This window comes from Actinia tenebrosa, unplaced genomic scaffold (genome assembly GCF_029948245.1).
Source record: "Actinia tenebrosa isolate PJP-AT-01 unplaced genomic scaffold, QUT_ActTen_1.0 PGA_scaffold14__42_contigs__length_11649687, whole genome shotgun sequence".
NCBI classification, from domain to species: Eukaryota; Metazoa; Cnidaria; class Anthozoa; order Actiniaria; family Actiniidae; genus Actinia; species Actinia tenebrosa.
The window spans coordinates 1,159,980-1,180,400 of NW_028292574.1; the positions used below are offsets into that span (position 1 = coordinate 1,159,980).

Here is a 20,421-nt window from a genome sequence, read left to right on the forward strand (position 1 = left end):
TGATAAATTAGTTTAAAGCGGACTTTTCATTATGACTAATGATGACATCATAGAAATCGTTTACCGCTTATTTTCTCGAAAACTAGACCTAAACTTCCAAAGCGATTTGCACCAGTCGATAGCATAAGTACGCTCACAACTAACAGCACACGACAAGGAATAACACGGAAGTCAAGCGTGAATAATCAACAAGCAGCCGTGAGCGAAAATAGTTGTGAGCGTACTTATTTTCATTTGACTGCCTTAAAACCCTTCAATTCATATGAAATTAAAGGAGAATATTTGTAAAAGATACATCTTTTAATGACTTCATTTAGAAAAAAAAAACGGTTCGACGATTTTTTGAATGCCGCTCTCATCGATATTTTCTATCGCTTTTGGCAACAAATGGGGTCATTTAGCTTCATATCAAAAAATCCATAACGTTAGAAAGAAAGGTACAATTTGATTCATACACAATAAGGACAGTGTCTATATCCGTACCTATATTCTAGCTACTAAAAATATTGAATCCACTATATTAAAGTCCTGATTTTGAGGGTATAAAGTTGACACGCTGGAAATAATAGTAAAAGTCCATGAAAATATTCACCGCGTAATATTTGGAAAACGCTCTCATACATTTTTTTCATATTGCAATATGTTGGGTGCCTTGATGAATACTAATGACTGGTGCCAGTCGCTTTGGAAGTTTAGGTCTAGTTTTCGAGAAAATAAGCGGTAAACGATTTCTATGATGTCATCATTACGTCATAATGAAAAGGCCGCTTTAAGCTAATTTATCATTTTTGAAAGTTTTAATCCTTTCCTGACATTGTGTGAAAAGCGCTTGCAGATCGAGTTATTCAAGACGAAGTTGTAGCTGTTTAAGTGCGGCTAGGTGTGCCAGACCAGAACTACCAAGAGCCTCCTTAAATCTAGCTTGTTGTGTCGTAAAATAATTGCCTGGTAGTGCAAACAAGCTGAAAGTAACAATCAAACTGTTCGTGAAGAGTTGGATGTCCTCATCTGCACCCGGAGAGGAGTAGAGGAGGCCCCGCACACTATGCCGGATAAATTTGAATCCGAATTTTTATTTATTCAGTTAGGCCTACCGCCCACACTAGTCCGGGCGAATCCGGAACAATCCTTCACCGAAAACGATTTTTTTCGAATACGGTCTCCAGAGTGGAACAATTTGAAAACACCGTCTAGCCGTATTAGTGTGGACGGAGAATATTCCGTATCCGAAATGTTTCGAATACGATGACGTCATGATTGTCATGGGAACATAGCGAGAGGGCTAAAAATTCACCGCAGGCTCAATTTCAGCTTCGATGCACATGCTCAGATGCGCAATGAAGCGTTTTTGCCGCCTCTGATCGGACTAGTGTGGACGCGAAACATTTTATCCGTTTTCATGTGTGGACGGAAAACTTTTTTTTCGGTTTCGTTGTGAAAGTTGCGGATTCAAATTTATCCAGCAAAGTGTGGACGGGGCCTGAGGGGTGAACCATTGTGCTCGTGGACGAATAGAGATAATTTTCTTACATATTGGTGCATGTTTTTCTGTCAGGACTTTGAGGATATTGTCATATTGATGGACAGATTTATTCAGAAACTAATCTTGCTTGAATGTCTCCAAATCGAATGATTAACAGTTGCTACAAAACACTGTTTTACGACAAAGGGCTGGTTTTGGCACTGTAAGCCGGTTAAAACTACTAACTAGGGTCTGATATCCAAGAGAATATAAACCTGGATGACTGAATTAAAGCATGGTTAATTATTTAGAAGTTCAGTGTTTTTGCCGCATCACATTGGAAATCCTTTACTAAGGTATAAGTTAAAGATTTGTGGCTATGCTCAGTCTTGAACACCTTTAGCAGTCAACAAAATAGAGCATGCGTAGATGTTAATTTTTGTCACGTGATAAGCTAGCTCCACCCTCCCTTAATTACGTCGCGACATACAATAATGGTATTGATGGAAGCTTACAGCGGACTGTACAGGGGAACTCAAAAGCAGATTGCCGCAAAGTTATCTAGGTCAAATTGGCATAGCAGTGCATATAATTTAATTTAGGACATATTTTCAAGATGGCATCTATTAGTTCGCCCCCCATCCCCACAGTTGTCCGGTACAAAGCACTACCATGCAGGCCAACTAAACCTACAGAATCCCTTTATCCTGCATATTTATGGGCACTGAATGATAATTCAGTAAGCGAAATTACTATGAAATGTTTTGACAAGCCATATAAGAGATGTTTTTTTTTCTTCAAAAAATGCCTTTCGCGGCGAAGGCGCAAAATAATGTAAGATCAAGTCGGCTTGATAAAAAAAATAAATGGGTTTCATCTTTGAGTCGTTATGTCTATAAAGTATTCTTCTTCTTCGTTTCTATAGTTTACATAACGCCCCTTTACATCATGCACGTAATGAAAAAGCGCGGGAAAAGTGTGCAGCAGTTCTAATAGCACTGATCACCCGTAAAACCACTTGAGAAGGGTGAGTTCATGCATATATGAACGGCTACTATCTTGAGTAAGATCTAGAATAATTGTCTGCTATATGGATATTTGAGGACACGTAAACTAGATCATCCAAGTTATTTACTGTTTGGCCGCGATATCAAATAAATTTGAATTGACGCGTAAAACGGCTTTTCGGTCAGTGCACTGCCTTTGCTGACTAATACAAATGGACAGTCATTTGACCGCTTTGTTCGTACTTTCAATATAAATTAAATTCCAAATACAATTTTCCGTTTTCTGTTACGTTTGTAGTTCCCCTCACCTGCTATTTAAACACTTCGTTGGATTGTGTTACGGTCACCAAAAAGGTCGGACATCGTTGTCGGATTCCCATACAAATTCACATGAGTTTAAGAGAAATTTAGATAGATTTCTTTAGTTTGCTCTCTTAACAGCAATAAGAAAAGCTTCAATCAAGCTAGAAAAATGATATTTTACTTGTATTTAGAGAATTAACTAAACAAACCAAGTAAATAGTTCATTTAAAGTCAGTACATTTGTATGGAAATCCGAGAACAATGTCCGAACTTCTTGGTGACCGTAACACAATACAACACAATTTATACCACGTGACGATTAGCGCCGAAAAGGTGAATTAACTAAAATGGTAAAAAGAAGATATAACTAGCTAAAAACTAGTGTGAGCTGCGTCGGTGTTTCTAATGAAACAGTAATGATGAAAAGGTAAATTATAAATTTTTTTAAAACATTTATAAATCTTTTCACGGTGTATAATTTACCTTTTCATCATTACTGTTAAATGGTAAAAGCCCGCCATACCAACAGACATGCAAATCGGGGGGGGGGGGGTTGTGACGAACATATTCAATGCAAGAGAACATGATAATGATAATTTGGAATATCGTTTCCCCCATGAACCGACAAACCGTTTTTCACTTTTTATTATTTATGAGATCGCGCAAAACAGTAAATAACTTGATCTATTAGGTGACCTCAATTATCTGTATAGCAAACTGAGTCGTGCTCACCGACACCATATTCAATCTTCTCAAGTGTAATAATCATATACTGGATTAGCCACAGGTAGCCCAAGCTTGGTTTCTGTGGTGTCCTGTTATAAGGAAATGTATGGGGAATCATCAAAAATTTCAATAAAATCATCTAAACGTGAAATAAAGCCTCGAAATTTTACCCTATCATTGAGAAATAGCACTTCTTTCGCTCTGCGTGGTTATTTTTTGAATTTAGCCCGTTTTAAGGATTTTTTTCCCCACCAGTAAGAAATAAGAGAAGGTTGGAAACTCGGGATCCAAAAGCGAGCCATCACGAGTCTTTGAAACCTCGTACGTCTTCGAATTTTCTTTCCAGCGCCAAATTTTAGTCATGACCCTTCTCTCACATCCCTATAGAACCGAGAAAGTCGCATTAGAGATTAGTCTTCGCGTCTTTAAGCCATGAAATTTGCCTGTATTCACATACTACCTCGCTTGTTCTGACCCGTACTTGGAGCTCACTGTACACCAGTTCAACGGATTTCTTTCGGCAACCGACCCGAGGTCACGCCGGAAGTCTTCGTATCGTAAATGCGGATTCGATTTGAATATCGTATTTCTTCGAAATTATAAGTTAAATACTTTTGTATCTTAGGCTGTTAAAAAATACACTCACCATAATTTTCGAAATTATAAGTCATAAATACTTTCGTATCTTAGGCCGTTAAAAAATACACTCACCATAATTTTCGAAATTATAAGTTAAATACTTTTGTATCTTAGGCTGTTAAAAAATACACTCGCCATAATTTTCGAAATTATAAGTCATAAATACTTTCGTATCTTAGGCCGTTAAAAAATACACTCACCATAATTTTCGAAATTATAAGTTAAATACTTTTGTATCTTAGGCTGTTAAAAAATACACTCGCCATAATTTTCGAAATTATGAGTCATAAATACTTTCGTATCTTAGGCCGTTAAAAAATACACGCACCATAATTTTCGAAATTATAAGTTAGATACTTTTGTATCTTAGGCCGTTAAAAAATACACTCACCATATAATTTCGAAGAAATACGATATTCAAATCGAATCCGCATTTACGATACGAAGACTTCCGGCGTGACCTCGGGTCGGTTGCCGAAAGAAATCCGTTGAACTGGTGTACAGTGAGCTCCAAGTACGGGTCAGAACAAGCGAGGTAGTATGTGAATACAGGCAAATTTCATGGCTTAAAGACGCGAAGACTAATCTCTAATGCGACTTTCTCGGTCCTATAGGGATGTGAGAGAAGGGTCATGACTAAAATTTGGCGCTGGAAAGAAAATTCGAAGACGTACGAGGTTTCAAAGACTCGTGATGGCTCGCTTTTGGATCCCGAGTTTCCAACCTTCTCTTATTTCTTACTGGTGGGGGAAAAAATCCTTAAAACGGGCTAAATTCAAAAAATAACCACGCAGAGCGAAAGAAGTGCTATTTCTCAATGATAGGGTAAAATTTCGAGGCTTTATTTCACGTTTAGATGATTTTATTGAAATTTTTGATGATTCCCCATACATTTCCTTATAACAGGACACCACAGAAACCAAGCTTGGGCTACCTGTGGATTAGCAGATTGAATATTGCGCAATATCAAGCAATCAATTTATTTCTGAGTTTGACTAAGTTTGTCTCTATGGTTTGCTCCATAAATTTATTTTCAACCCAATTTGTACAACTAACACACCACAAAAAGTTCTCACATCAGTCTTGCACCTTTGAACAGATAATCCTGCCATTAAAAGTCATTAGTTATAAACTTACTTGAGCTGCTTTAACGGGTGATCAGTGCTATTAGAACTGCTGCACACTTTTCCCGCGCTTTTTCATTACACACGTCATGTCAAGTGGCGTATGTAAACTTACTAGAGCTGCTTTACGGGTGATCAGTGCTATAAGTACTGCTGCACACTTTTCCCGCGCTTTTTCATACATATATCATGTAAAGTGGCGTTATGTAAACTTACTAGAGCTACTTTAACGGGTGATCAGTCAGACCCTTTTCGATCGCGCGCTATTTTATTACATGCAAATGTAAAAGCGCTCTCGTTTTGAGTACGCGGTAATAAGAATTATAGAAAGAAGAAGGAGAATACGTCAAGTATTCTACGAGTCTGTTACCAAGATGTGCTAGAATCTGGTTATAATTCAGTCTCAACATCAAATTCTCTAAACTTCTCTATACTTCTCTATTCACGTAGCAGACAATTATTACTAGATAGTCGCCGCTCGTATAAATGAATCCACCCTTCTCAAGTGGTTTTACGGCTGATCGATGCTATTAGAACTGCTGCACACTTTTCCCGCGCTTTTTCATTACATGAATGAATAAATGAATAACTTTATTTAAACACGGTAGACTTATCAGGATTTTACATCAACATGATAAATCTATCTAACTAATAAAGATATAAAAGCTAATAATAAAAACAACCAAAACGTGCTTTTTAAGAGTGCCGTGTATTCAGGTTTAATGTGCTTGCCGTAACTCAGTTGGGAGGCTATTGATGGGTTGCAAGCATTACCAAGGGAGTTATAAGACAAAAACATGGCGGCCGTTGTGGTACCGTTAACAATGGATGCTAATGAGAAATCTTTCTCGTTAAATGGCACCATCATGGCCGCAATGACGTAACGTGCAAACGAAGAGTTCCAAAGAATCGCTCCACTATAGTTAAAACTATTTTTACGAACATTGGGGACGGTTTACAATTTTTGAGCAAAGGAAATCCGGAGTAAGCTAGACCATTAAGAGACTTATAGACTATAGCAGCCTTTTTGAATTTGGCGCTGGCAATCCAGCTTTTTCATTACCGTCATGATGTGAAGGGGCGTTATGTAAATTATAGAAATGAAGAAGAAGAATACTTTAAGTGTTGTACGAGCCTGTGACCATGAAGATGTGCTAGAATCTGCAGAGTTCAGTCTCAATATCGAATTTTAGATTTCTCTCTTTTTAATATATGCAGCCATAATTAAAAATTATTATGTTGAAGTTATGTTTATCTTAGATACAATGCGTCTCGAATGGTTGACTTCAAAGGTTCATTGCGTTCATTTAGCAATGTTTCGCTTCGGTTAGTTTTCGCGCCAAATAATATGCATTTCTAATTTACCACGATGCACCACTATATAAACTGACAACAGAGCAGACGCCTGTCAGTTGCTGGATTTGATCTCTTGACAGTGAGAATACATTCTCTTGTGTTGCATCGAACATTCAAAGGTAAGTCATGTACAACTTCATTAGCTAAGATAAAATGTTTTTTTTTCTATATAGATAGTTAATACTAGTAGTTATAATACGACATTAAATTTACTTCAGTAGAAAGGAGAAATTTTTTTTGAAATCATGGCTGTTTTGGAACTAAATACAGTATCTATCGATCACATAAGTGTAAACAAACTTTTCCCGCCTTTTTTCATAACCTTTTTTTCATATGATCATCATGTGTGTATACATTTAAATTTCACAGTAAAAAGGAGCTGCATATTTAGTACTCAATAGATTCCTTCTCGTCTCGCTGTATATCGTTTGACAAATTTAAATACCTACTTAGTGACGAACGTTTAAAATAGTAAAAGCGCGCCAAACCGCTATCCATCACGCAAATCAGGAAGTTAGTTCCTTTAATAACATATGCAGAACTATTTGCGTTACCATTTCCTCCTGCAACATTGCCTGGAACACTAAATTACTTTTTCTAATTTAGGTGACTTTAGCTATTCAACAGGGAAGGCTCTGAAAGTTTGTTTGTAAACTAGAACCTTAGTAGAATCGAGACCAATTTCAATAATGAACTGAGAAAATATTACAGGATGCAGGGGATACCTCGCATGGTACTCACGTCCCTAGTCGCGTCCAACCCTTTTGGGTCGCTACTTGATTATTTCGGTTTTTGATTTTACTCCATTCTACTTGTTATGTCCTTGATTTTTCATTCGTTATGTTGATGTTGTTTTGTTTATTTTATTTATTTACTTGCTTGCTTGCTTGCTTGCTTGCTTGCTTGCTTGCTTGCTTGCTTGCTTGCTTGCTTGCTTGCTTGCTTGCTTGCTTGCTTGCTTGCTTGCTTGCTTCCTTGCTTGCTTGCTTGCTTGCTTGTTTATTTATTCATTTATTTATTTATTTATTTTATTTTTTACATTATTTGTAAACTAGCGTTAATGACACCCCAGTAAAGTTGGGGTAATCCCTTCTATGACGTTGCTTGCTTGTTAGGTTTTATGCAGGTCTTGTGGTTAGTTAGCTGCGTTAGATCTAGTTTTGGCCTGCCAGCCCGTTTGAGTAAAATGATTATCCGTATATAATAATGTATAGTGATGTAGTGCTTCGTAACGAGATTAGTAAAAGCAGTTTATTTTCGTTATTTTGTAGTTTCAAGTACTCTTACCGTAGACATAACGACTCCAAGATGAAAGCCATTTTTGTCATTCTCTTGGTGGTTCTAGCTGCCTTGGCCTTGGAAGCAAGGTCTACTAATCGTCTGTGGCAGTTTGATGATGAAAGCGAATCAGGTATTCCATTTATTTCATTTTGGCAAAAGAAAGACCTATATGACTACCCAATCGTACTTGTAGTGTTTAGTTAATCCAAATTAAACCGGTGACTGTTAATGCTATTCCAGTTCATCTCCCCTTATCAATGATTATCATGGCATGATATATTTATAATGCATGTGAGGGTTTGACAAACTTTGGTCTTTCATTCTTTGTTATTTGTTCACTTGTTTCCAGACGCAGCAGAGAGGATGCTAGAACTGTTTTTGGAGCGAAGGGAACGTAAGGATAAGATATATACGTTAGATTAACAAACCCTTCCTAATCCAAAGATGTTTCCCTTCAAACAAGTGCACCATTACTCTATTATTTTAGAAAAGTCCCAAAGTATGAATACACATAGTTACTAATATTACTTAGGGTCTCAAAACAACGTTCTATTCTACCTGACCCTATCCTACAGTAGAGAGAGGGTTCAAAATTAATATTAGTGTTGTCATTGTCAAGGGCGGATCCAGGGGAGGGGGGAGCAAAGGGGAGCTGAAGCCCCCTTCATGTTGAAGGAAGAAACTCAATTAGCCCCCCCCCCCTCCTATATTTAATTAACCCACCCCCCCCCCCCCCCACTAAAATTTTGGCTGGATCCGCCCTTGATTGTGTATGTGTGTATGTACGTGTGTGTGCAAGGGGTCAAGGTTTGTTTTCAAAATAGTATCCATAGTCTACCCTTCCCTCTCAAAAAGATGCGATCGATCGGCACCTTAAATATTTAAAAGCAGATGATCTTACGAGGACCGGCAGACTTTTCTTCATAAACATTCGATCGTGGAGCATAGTATTCCTGGTAATAACATTTTATCTCTATGTTTGTTTACAGCGTCTATCTGCCCTGCTTGTTCCCATCAAAAAGTCGGTTGTCCTTGCGGCCTCAGGAGCCATTGTTTACGTTTATACTGTACCAGCACCGGAAAGTGCACTGAATCAAACTGCGGCAAACACAAGTAGTTCAAGCCAAGCTTGTTACATACAAAGGTAATTAGTCTAAGACATCTTACCTCATCCCTCCCCAGAATCCCCTGCTTTCCGAGCTATGCTGGACGATAACTGCTAAGAATGCAGTATCCAACTGATATCAAAGTATTGCATTGACATTAAGGAGGCCTTCGCGCAGTCCCTCCTACTTTCCTCTTCTTTAAAATCTAGTTATATTATTCCCCAGTGCCAACATAACATAATTTTCTTTACATTTCTCCAGGTAAAGTTGCCTTGACCAGCTCAGTGATTCCTTAGGAGCTTAAAGAAAAGCTCATTGTAGATTGATGCTTTCATTTTGTACCTTTTTTAAGTTTGTTTAGTTGTTATTTGAAGTTCCTTACTGAATGATTAAGGGAGATATAAATATATATGTATATAAGTACAAGGATGTATTGTGTAAAATTTACACAGAATAAAAGGAATCAAAACTTGAGTGTTTGCCACAATTTAAAGTTGCATGTTTGTCTTCAATTGGTTTGAGAAAATGGCTTGTAAAACTACAACCAAACGATTATTGAAAATTTGAAATGGGGGATATCCCTGACGAAAATTATCTCAGCAAATATAGAATATTCCAATTCAATATTCATGTGTTCCAGTGGAATTTCAAATTCTGCGCTATTCTTCGGAATCTAACACTCAACACACAATATATAGATTGAGAATATTGGTATATTAGTCGAGTTTTGTCATTCTTTATTTTACCGTTGGTATATGTGAATATTTTGACACTGATACCGCTTGGTTAAGCCTGAGTAAATAAGACTGTAATCAAGAAAACACAGCAGTAATTTTACCCTTCGAGCACAGTCTCCTTTACCGACTTTGCTCGCAGGGTACAGTAATTTGGGAATCGAAAAAGGTCTTTTCCTCCCCTCTCCTTCCCTTTGATTTCCATTCCCTTTTCCCCTTCCCATTCTTTTAGTTATCGTTTCTTTCTTTTCTCCCTTTTTCTCCACTCCCCTTCCCAATGTCTGTTTCTTCTCTACTTTTCCCTTTTCTCCTGTTCTTATCTTCCCTTCCTTTATCTTCCCATCTTCTCCAATCACACTCTTCTATTTCCCTTCCTTTAAAAAAGGGCTAATGAATATTTCGTTTTATTATAAAGACTCTTAATGAATTTGCCTCGTTTTGCAAGAAAAAGAAAGATTAGCCATTTAATTATTACTACATCTTAATGCACGTCATCTATTTACAGCAGAAATTCATAAGGGGTTGAAACGTGTAACAGCCATGCATTTCTTTTATACTATGCTTCGGAATACTCAACAATATTCACGTCCTCTTGCATGCTTCAAAAATTCCCAAAACCAAATCTTAAAGGCAGATATCCCAAATATTCGATTAAAAAGATTCATTAAATCTCCTCTGAAAGTCAGGAAATTCAGCGAGAAGCGGCCATATTGAAACCAAACTCAAAATTCCAAATATGGTATCAAAACGCCTAATTTGCATATCTGAATATTCCGAGAGCACGGTTATGTATAATGTTAATTACACTCCCTTATAAGTTTCTGTTTACAGCTAATTACACTTTGTATACTATACAACTCTCAGCTGACACCTTATCTTATTCTCTTTCTTAATTCACTGCACATGGAAAGCCCCGAGACTTTGCATTCCTTTCCTTTAAGCGTAATGTCCTCAGTCGTATGTCAGACAACTAACAGTTTTTTTGAACACTTCGTGCCTTTCTTTACTTTGCTTAAGAAACTAGATTAACAGCCATGCAACGCATTCAAGCACTCTATTTCCCATAAAAACTAGGGATGAAAAACATTACGCCCTATCTAAAATTTTGCATTGAAAACTATACATTTTTTACTCAAAACACCCTTAAACTCTGCAACACTGCTGTCTCTTAGATAAGAAATCTCCGCTATCATTCTGTACTTAATTGGCAGCTTATTTATCTATGTTATTCTCCTAATATTTATTCATGAACTCTTCTTAAGAAATACCAACGTCGAAGAAAGAATAACGCACAAAGAAGACACCTCTTTCTCTCTTTCTTTCTCTCTTCTTCTTCTCTTGATCTCTCTTGATCTCTCTCTCTCTCTCTCTTATATGCTGTACGAAACAACGGTTTTCGTCTGCAGCTATTTCAAAAAACGTTGACTAAGGGTTTGTTGCATGCTGCATGTTGCATGTTGAATTCGCAAATATGTCATTACAGAAAAAAATATGGTAAAATGTTGGTAAAATTCCATATCGTTGTGACCTTTTGCTGATTGTATTCACATCACTCATAGTGCATTTCAGGCATGATGCAACATGCGACAAAATCTTTACCAACCTTTTTGAAATAGCTGTATATTTCTTCATTCATCTATCCATCCGATATCCCAACTACGATCCTTTGCCCACCTTTCCATTCTTAGAGATTTCTATCCAACCGTATGCTCGTTATCATAATGAACCCCTGCATCTGTCCATGCATATTTCTATCTCGTTGTCTCACGACATCCTACTATCACTTAGTGCATACCACCTAAACTTACATTCTGTCTTAGTATTGGAAGATTTCTGTTTCTATTCCGCGTCAAAGTACCATGCATTCTAGTCAAGCACTACTACTACACGCTGTTGGTGTTTCTATTATTTTCCTTTCCGATGACGGTATTGCCATGGGTTGCGCACGTGCCTCGTAAAGGTGTCATCAGTTTTGGCCGGATCAAGAAACTTCGCGTGAATCAGAGCCACACTTCGAGACAAGTTTCCTGGAGGCAGAACATGAAACTGAATCCACGCATGCGCCATGTTGTGTACCACGCCTTGATCACGTGCTAGAATCGATAACCTGAAGGTTTTGGCGGGAACAGAGTTGCAGAAGCGTCTGAGGCTCTTCAGAAGTCTAATTCTTCCGGTGTTTGGTAGAATAGCGAAATATGATGTTTTCGTTTGGAACTTGTACTTGATTTTTGCATTGTTTCCTGAGTCGTTGTCGCTGGCCTGCACGCCCCGATATACGATCTTCCCAACAGTCACGTTACACGGGATTTTCATGTAGAAGGACGGATGTACAAAGATCGGAGCATGGTCGTTTTCGTCCAAGATATTTACGATTACGAAGGTCCTCGCCAGGCTTCCAGGAGTTCCAGAACCATTTACACTCTGGAACCTCGCTGTCACTTCCAGAAGATAATCAGCTGATTTCTCCCGATCCAACGCACCATTTACCAAGATTTTGCCAGAATTTTGCTCAATGGTAAATTTGGTGGGCGTTTGGAGATTCTCGGTCAACAACTGGTAATACATTTTCTTGGAGCTTAAGAATGAGTTGGCGCTTACTGTTGTGACAAGGGAGCCCAGTTTGGAGTTTTCTTTGATAGATGCCAAGTACTGCTGACTGTTAAAAGTTATCTCTAAAAATGAAAGAGTAGGTGGAATTTGTTAAGCCGTTTTGTTTTAAATAAATAAACTGTTTGTACATTTGCAAGACAAGCAGGAGAAAATAACGGGGCATGGAACTCAATGAACAGCTGAACAGGAAGGATTGGATCAACTGTACAGATGACCTAAGTCAGTTGATTGGTGGGTCAGTGGGTCGGTGGGTCGGTGGGTCGGTGGGTCGGTGGGTCGGTGGGTCGGTGGGTCGGTGGGTCGGTGGGTCGGTGGGTCGGTGGGTCGGTGGGTCGGTGGGTCGGTGGGTCGGTGGGTCGGTGGGTCGGTGGGTCGGTGGGTCGGTGGGTCGGTGGGTCGGTGGGTCGGTGGGTCGGTGGGTCGGTGGGTCGGTGGGTCGGTGGGTCGGTGGGTTGGTGGGTTAAGCACTATTAAGCATACTTTGTACTTTCGATTTTTGAACGAATGAAATGAATGAAATGTTATGCTCTGCTGCAGTCACATGCTGTTGGACCACGTGACGGCAGGGAATCGTGCCGCCCTACATTCATTGATTGCGATCAAGACTCCAGTGGAGTCAAAAGCTCGAAGTATTATATGCTAAATAGTTTTAATCATTGTATGGTATAGACCAGTCTATTCAGTATAATTTTCGATAACCTGATTAAATGAGTTTTCACCAACAGTTTCTAGTGGATGAATCAACTTACCAGGAAAGCAGGTTTTCTTGTCGGTGTGGAGAACATATCCTGCGGGACAGGAACAACGGAAGGAAGATCGCGTGTTGCGGCAGTAGTGACTGCAACCTGCAATTCCTTGCTGGCACTCATTCATGTCTGCTAAAAGAAGAAAAGAAGAGACAGATAGAAAAACAGATCAAAAAGGAAAGGCGAAGGAAAAGAAAAAGAAAACAACGAAAATGATAAAAGAGAAAAAAGAGTACAAAAGCTAAAGTAAGCCAAAAAGAAAAAAGAGTTAAGACAGAAAAACGATAAAAGATAAAACACAAGAGGAAAGATAAGAGAAAAACAGTGAAAATCATCTCTTATTCCTATTCTATAACATATTACCTCGGCATCGTTTGCCATCAGAAGCCAGTCGATAGCCCTTTCTACACATGCAATAATAACTACCGTCTGTATTGACACACGTATGATCACAACGAGCTGTTCCTACTTTACATTCATCAATATCTGTTAAAAAAATGACACAAAAACGTTCTAATATCAAATCTATGTTCAATAATAATTGTAAAGATAATTCATGGGCTTGAGTAGAACAAAAATCACAGACACGTTCCCAGGGGCAGATCCAGGGGTGGTTAAGGGGATGAGTGGCTAGCCACCCCCTTTTCCTCGCATTCCTGGTAAACCCCTTGTAATCGTTACCCCCTTTTTGAAATCCCTGGATCCGCCACTGACGTTCCTTATTTTAGGGGAATAGCCTAGTTTCGATATTCCAGTTCAGTGATTGCGCAATAAAAGTTACGTCAAGATTAAGTTTCCGGTTGACAGCAGAAGGGACAAGCAGCCCAGGCCCGATATTTGAACCTCAAAGAAGCAATAATGCATAAGGGAGATATATATGATTTGAAATCATGAGGAAAAGGTTCATGAAAAATGAAATGCGCGAAGTGTACAAGCATTACGTACATTGATTTACATTTTAAAATTTATACATTATTTTTCTTCGTTTCTCGCGAAATTGCTACAAATGACTTTAAGTGTATGGTATTCATACACCTCACAATCAGACAATCACAAAGCAAAGTTTCTTCTTTGTCTTACCTATGCACTTTGTCGACCTTCGTCCTCCTTTGTTACCGTACCCGTAAGGACAGTCACACGCATAACTACCCACCATGTTACGACAAAGACTCGGGAATGTACAAACAGGTTTTTCACATTCGTTTTCATCTGTACGTAGAGAAATGAAAGTCTATTGGTCAGGGACGGAACTAACATGCACCCAATCCACCCCCCTGGTTATGGCCATGTAGGTCGTGTACTTGATTCATGCACCTCCCTGGTTACGGCCATGTAGGTCGTGTACTTGATCATACACCCCCCTGGTTACTGGCCATGTAGGTCGCGTACTTGATCATGCACCCACTGGTTACGGCCATGTAGGTCGTGTACTTGATCATGCACCCACTGGTTACGGCCATGTAGGTCGTGCACTTGATCATGTACCCCCTGGTTACGGCCATGTAGGTCGTGCACTTGATCATACACCCCCCTGGTTATGGCTATGTAGGTCGTGTACTTGATCATGCACCTCCCTGGTTAGGCCATGTAGGTCGTGCACTTGATCATGCACCCCCCTGGTTAGGCCATGGAGGTCGTGTGGTCGTGCACTTGATCATGCACCCCCCTGGTTAGGCCATGGAGGTCGTGTGGTCGTGTACTTGATCATGCACCCACTGGTTACGGCCATGTAGGTCGTGCACTTGATCATGCACCCCCCTGGTTACGGCCATGTAGGTCGTGCACTTGTTCATGTACACTTCATCTTGACTTCTTAGACGACTCGGACATCACGAACCAACATTCTTGTTCAACACAAGTTTATGAGTCACAGCCTTATGATGATTCTAATAAGGCTATAATAGGCTAGACTCTAGGCGCTAGACTCCTTCTCTTGTCCTTGTGTAATTCATACCTGGTTCGTTTCATGTGTTGTTCTCTTTCTTGTTCTCTCCCTTGCAATTGCCCCGGGGGATTTTTCATATTTTCCTGCCCGGTACCCTTTTCCCCCTCCCACTTTCCCCTTAAGAATCATGTAAGTTGATAATTATGTTTTGCAAATAGCGGTGAAAGAGCCTTTTACGGAAAGTATTGCAAGATATAAGATAAAACCAAGCTAAACAGGAAGAAATACTTACCAACCGCAGTGTATGAAGCAAAGAATCCCTTAGCAGAACCCTTACTGTCAGACTCAAACCGAACCCACAGATTGTTGCTGGGTATTAACAATCCATTAGGTCTGCTGTTACCGCAAAATATTAGCGGATTCCTAAACTGCTTGGACTGCGCAAGCATCACGCGATCCTTGGTACATCCAGCGGAAGTTTGTATCTGAAACTGACGGCGAAACCTCAGACGAATTCTAAACCCGCGTGGAACACCAATGTGCCATGTACAGCGTTGGTCTTTGGCGTACCCACGGGGGTACCCTGGGGAGCGTAGCACACCATTTGTTTTGGTCATTACCACCGTGCGCTTGCTACACTGTCCTGAGGTTACGTTGGCTGTAAAATTTTGCATCCATCCCTTGTCTGGTGAAAAAATGACATAAGCTGTCAATCTCGATCGATATATATATAGTTTTTTATAAAAACAGAGGAGATAGGGTTAAATAGGAGATAGGTTATGGGCATAAAATTAGACACGATACTGACATCAAGAGGTTTGAAAGGGTTTTGTCGAGTAATAAATTTCACCAAATAAATCAGTTCAATTTGACGTTTTGGTCTTTCCTCAGCACGGAATACGAACGACTCTCTTCGTCATACCTTAAAAAATTCCTTATGATTACAGACTGTGAGGCAAGGATTATAAACTTATTTCAATAAAGTTAGTCACCAAAACCCTAGAAAGCTGTGATCGCTGAGAATCATGGGAAATATTTCATATCCAACGAGTAAAGCTTTTGACAAAAACTGCAGCAGTTGAGGATGCTCAGAGGAGGTTAACTTGTAACTGGTAGAAGATCTCAAGTCCATCAACAGTTATCAAGCGGTTGAAACATGTAAAATGTATCTACACATAACCCATGTCGGTCTCAGCTGTGTAGCTTTTCAGGTGACTAATAGGCCCTTAACAGCTAAGCAATCACGTGCTGATTAATTCACTGAGAGCAAATGAATGAACATCTTGATTCCCAAGGGTGAAATTTACTGGACTGCAAACAAACTTTCTACAACCTGTTTCGAGAGATCGTAATAAAACTGCATTTGGTAACACACTGGAGACACATGTTTTCATTCAGTTCTTTACAAGTAGCAAAAAAAAATTACCAATTTAATATAAAAACAAAAGTTTTGCAGTCCAGTACAGACACGTGACCGTTAACTGCAAAGAGCCTATTTCATGGAAATAAGTGTATACCCGGCAGTTTTCAATTTTCGACGATTTCTTAACTATGAATTGCATAAATTATTGTATGAATGTTTATTTAGTAATGGCCCTTCATATATAAGGATTTTTTTAAAATTTAAATAAAACAAGTTATAATTTAAGAAGAGACGGCTACATCCTCACACTCCCTACAATTAATCTGCAGTGGAGGAAAAAGTCTTTTAGCTATATCGCTGCCAGTCTTTGGAATAAGCTTCCTACTAAAGTACACCAGCCTATCGATCTTAATACTGTAGTTTTAAAAGTAGCGTCAAGAATATTGGTTTATAAGGTTAATATAATTTTTTTAGGGGGGGGGGGGGGGGGGGGGGGGAGGTGAAGGAGGACGATTAATTTATACATAATTAATAATTTAACATTATCTTAGATGTTTGTTATATTTTAAATTAATTATTACTACTATTACTTTATTTATTCATTCATTTATTTATTATAGACTATTCTTAGCTTTTTGATCTTGATTTTAAACTTTTTTAATTATAAATTTTTATTGCACGTTCGTATTATTAATCGATTGAAAGTTACAAAAAAAAAAAAAAAAACTTGCAAATATTTATTTAGTATGCATAAGTTTCAATAGGTCACCCATCCAGATACTAACTTCGCTCGACCGGCCGGACTTGACTCAGTATCTTGAACGACAACGATTTATCCACTGGACCACGGTTCCAGGTGAATCAGCATAACAATAGCCGTGAAAACAGTGCCCGAATAGACTAAACTTTTAAACATTATACTTTCAACCGATTCCGTGCGTGGCAAAGATGCAAGGGATTAGCCGATATGGTCTGGGGGCCGGCTGGTCTCTCCCCTGATGCTTCGGCTAGAACATTTTCTTGCGTAATTCGTACACCCAAGGGCAGAAGGATTTAATCGCCGTCAGGTCCGAAGTCCATACGACGCCTCAACTCTGCGGATGTCTCGGGGGTATGGCAAAGTAGAATCGTCTTTTTTTTTTTTCTTTTTTTTCTTTTTTTTTGTCGGTAGGTTCGAACCCGTTTGAATCCAGATAAGATTACTTTCTTTTTCTTTTCTTTTCTTTTCTTTTCTTTTCTTTTCTTTTCTTTTCTTTTTTTTCTTTTTTCTTTTTTTCTTTTTTATGCCTATTATTATCAATTTGGCAATATCCCAGAAAGAGTTACTACCCTATTCCTCTTTGCTCATATTCAGAATTAAAAATTAAGGTAGTAATTAAGTAATCTCGATCGGAAAATCAAGCGTATTTTCCTGATATAAAATGCTTCTTGGGAACAGTTAACTGAAAAGAGCTTTTACTGCACTTAGTTTGGATTCTCGGTATTTTCTCTCTATATTTTGCTATAATTTCGGTTTTTATGCATAGTACACCCCCTGACAACCCAAAGGGGCCAGCATTTCACAGTCTTCACAGTGTCCTCACGCACAATTAAGTATCCAATCATGCCTCTTCAAAAAACAAGTAGCGCTGTAATATTTCTAGTAAAAAACAAGACATTGTAGCCACAATTTACATTATGAAGATATAACTAGCTAAAAACTAGTGTGAGCTGCGTCGGTGTTTCTAATGAAACAGTAATGATGAAAAGGTAAATTATACACCGATACGTCAGTAAGTTTTTTCATCTTCTCACGGTGTATAATTTTCCTTTTCATCATTACTGTTAATTTACATTATGATTTGTTTAAAATAAACTAAAGTTTCAGAACTAACTAGAAAGCGAAAAGTATACCTGAACGTCAGGAAAAGAGAGTCAGTAGGTTATGAAGGCGTGATTTCGAAAAAAAAAACAAGACCATTCAAGTAGAGACAAGAGACATTCGGAAATCATTAGAAGATGACATCAGAAGCATGTATAACGAAGGGTTGGGTGGGAAGCGGTGAGAGTCAGTCGGTGTCGCTTGTGAGTAGAGTTGTTTGTTGGTTCTATCCTGTGCTTCGAGGGTTTTTCTCCAGGTTCTCCGGTATTCCTCCCTCCACAAAAATCAACTCCAAATTCCAATTCGATCATGGAACGAGGGCTACAGCCACTGGCTATAAGTGCTACCCTCGTAAAAACAAGGATGGTTTTGAGAAGAGAGGCTAAGTTAGGAAAGCTACGCACAACAATATCGCGAAGCGATATGCTAACGACAATAAACAAGCCAGTCTTGTCAAACGTCTTGCTAGAACTAGTGCTAGCCGTATGTCGTTCGTCGCTCAATGCGGATAAAGCGAGAAATACTTAGCACTTCTGGGTTCAAATCAGAAAGAGGCACAATCCCGATCAATTGCCTCCATATCCCGCTGCGAAAATGAAGCCACTTAACACGGATAAGCTGACAGCTTATTTGTTCTTGTACTACTTCGTTAAATACTTCATTCGAATAAGTTTTCAATTCTTGTACATGAGCTGAAATAAAACGACACAGCGCCCACAAAATGTCAAAGTCGAATACTGGATTGATTTTTTCATGGTAAAAATACAGAAACCAATATTATAATTAAATTGTTTTGACTGATTTTCTTCCTCTCGAATTTTTCTACTTTTTGATAAAATAAATTGTCATACTGAATGGATCCAACGAGCAAGTATTTACCGGATTTAGCAAGCCTTAGATTCAAAATAATGGAGCAAAATATAGTTATCATTTGGGGAATGAAGTACATCTGGTACATCCGAAATATTGCAATAAAAGATTGTGGAATTCATAGTATGAATCAAGACACTGAATAAGAGTATTACACTGTTTAAAAGTTCAATCTTATTCCTGAGTTAATTCTTGGTAAGTGTCAGTTACCTCTAGCTCTTGTCCTGAAGTGGTGTCTCCTTCCTCCTTCACATAAAACTGCTACCATCATCCTTAGAAAGAAAAGCAATGCATTAGTTGCTAATATGTGTTTGTTTGAGTCTAAAAACTCGTTTCTTGTCGCCTTCGAGATGTAGTTAATCCTTCGTATAGTCAATAAGTTTAGCTACGCCCTAGAAGCGCACACAAGTTACAAGCTGTGGTCCTCTATTTAATATTGTAAAAGGAATGCATCCGTAAAGACAAGTTTGAGGCTGCCATTGAGCTTGTTGAAATGGCAGATTGCATGTCGTGGAATCATATTAATTAAGGTTCCACGCGCGAATACCAGGACAGAGCTAGTAAGTTTGTCTATCCAACACGGGTCTTCATAGGGATAAGGTATAGACCAAGGATTACAATGTTGTATCTGGTTTGATCTGCGCTGATTTATCTACGCCGGTCCACTTGATAAGTATAGCAGTAAAACTAGAGTTGTTTCCATATCTCTTGTTGAAAGGTATGAATCGATATACCTAAAAAACTGTAAACTTCATTCAAAAACATCAAGCTGTTTTGTCATCAGAATCCACGAACAAAAACACTTCTACTTACAGCAACAGCAACAAAGTAGTCTTGGAAATCATCGCGCTCCAACACTGAAATTCTTCCTCTGAGCCACTAATGAAAGGACCAAGTTCGTTGCGATCTTTGATTCTTCTGAATTTTTGTCGCCTAAAAACGCTAGAGTTGTAATTTCATAAATCATTATTTGATAGGTGCGTTTGGTAACCCCATCGCCTGATTATTCTCCAATAAACGGTCGGCCTTTAGTGAGCTATTTTCCGGTGCTGGGGGAAGTAATCCAACCCATTGCCATTCCTAAAGCGCTCGATTTAATATCATATTATCAAAAGTGATGATAATTAAGGTATTAATCTTAATGATTCAGGATCGGCTTGTTGTCTGGCCGTTACTTTGGCCTCAGGTTGCGTAAACTGTAAAAGGAATAATTACTGTGGGAGGGAGGGAAGGGAAGAGATCAACGCCAGATCGAAATGAAAAATATTTCGGCGACTCTGGTGCATTTTTGAGCTGTTTTCAGGCAAAATTATAAAACCAAGTTTATGAATATATTTTTTAGCAAAAA

The 20,421-nt window shown here is 38.7% G+C and overlaps 2 protein-coding genes and 1 long non-coding RNA gene across 4 annotated transcripts in view; 2 read left to right on the plus strand and 1 right to left on the minus strand.

Annotated features, from left to right (window-relative positions):
- Positions 1 to 20,421, plus strand: part of LOC116298775 (tumor protein p63-regulated gene 1-like protein) — a 102,910-nt gene that overhangs the window by 23,056 nt on the left and 59,433 nt on the right. The window lies entirely within an intron of this gene.
- Positions 6,630 to 9,478, plus strand: LOC116308409 (uncharacterized). Its single transcript, XR_004198504.2, has 5 exons — positions 6,630 to 6,736; positions 7,889 to 8,028; positions 8,248 to 8,292; positions 8,888 to 9,042; positions 9,266 to 9,478. It is a non-coding gene; the product is annotated as an uncharacterized LOC116308409 (long non-coding RNA).
- LOC116308407 (uncharacterized) lies at positions 9,725 to 20,009 on the minus strand. The gene is made up of 7 exons (XM_031718818.2): positions 19,887 to 20,009; positions 19,284 to 19,345; positions 15,272 to 15,664; positions 14,175 to 14,303; positions 13,458 to 13,580; positions 13,098 to 13,226; positions 9,725 to 12,410 (listed from the first exon to the last, which is right to left on the minus strand). The coding sequence occupies exons 1-7, from the start codon at positions 19,916 to 19,918 to the stop codon at positions 11,644 to 11,646; spliced, it is 1,635 nt and encodes a 544-aa protein (XP_031574678.2). The 5' UTR covers positions 19,919 to 20,009; the 3' UTR covers positions 9,725 to 11,643.

Coding starts and splice junctions, on each gene's coding strand:
- LOC116308407 (XM_031718818.2), bottom strand. CDS start 19,918: ATGATTTCCAAGACTACTTTGTTGCTGTTGCT. Junction 19,346..19,886: donor ACTACTTTGTTGCTGTTGCT/GTAAGTAGAAGT, acceptor TTTCTTTCTAAG/GATGATGGTAGCAGTTTTAT. Junction 12,411..13,097: donor CAAGAAAACCTGCTTTCCTG/GTAAGTTGATTC, acceptor TTTCATTTTTAG/AGATAACTTTTAACAGTCAG.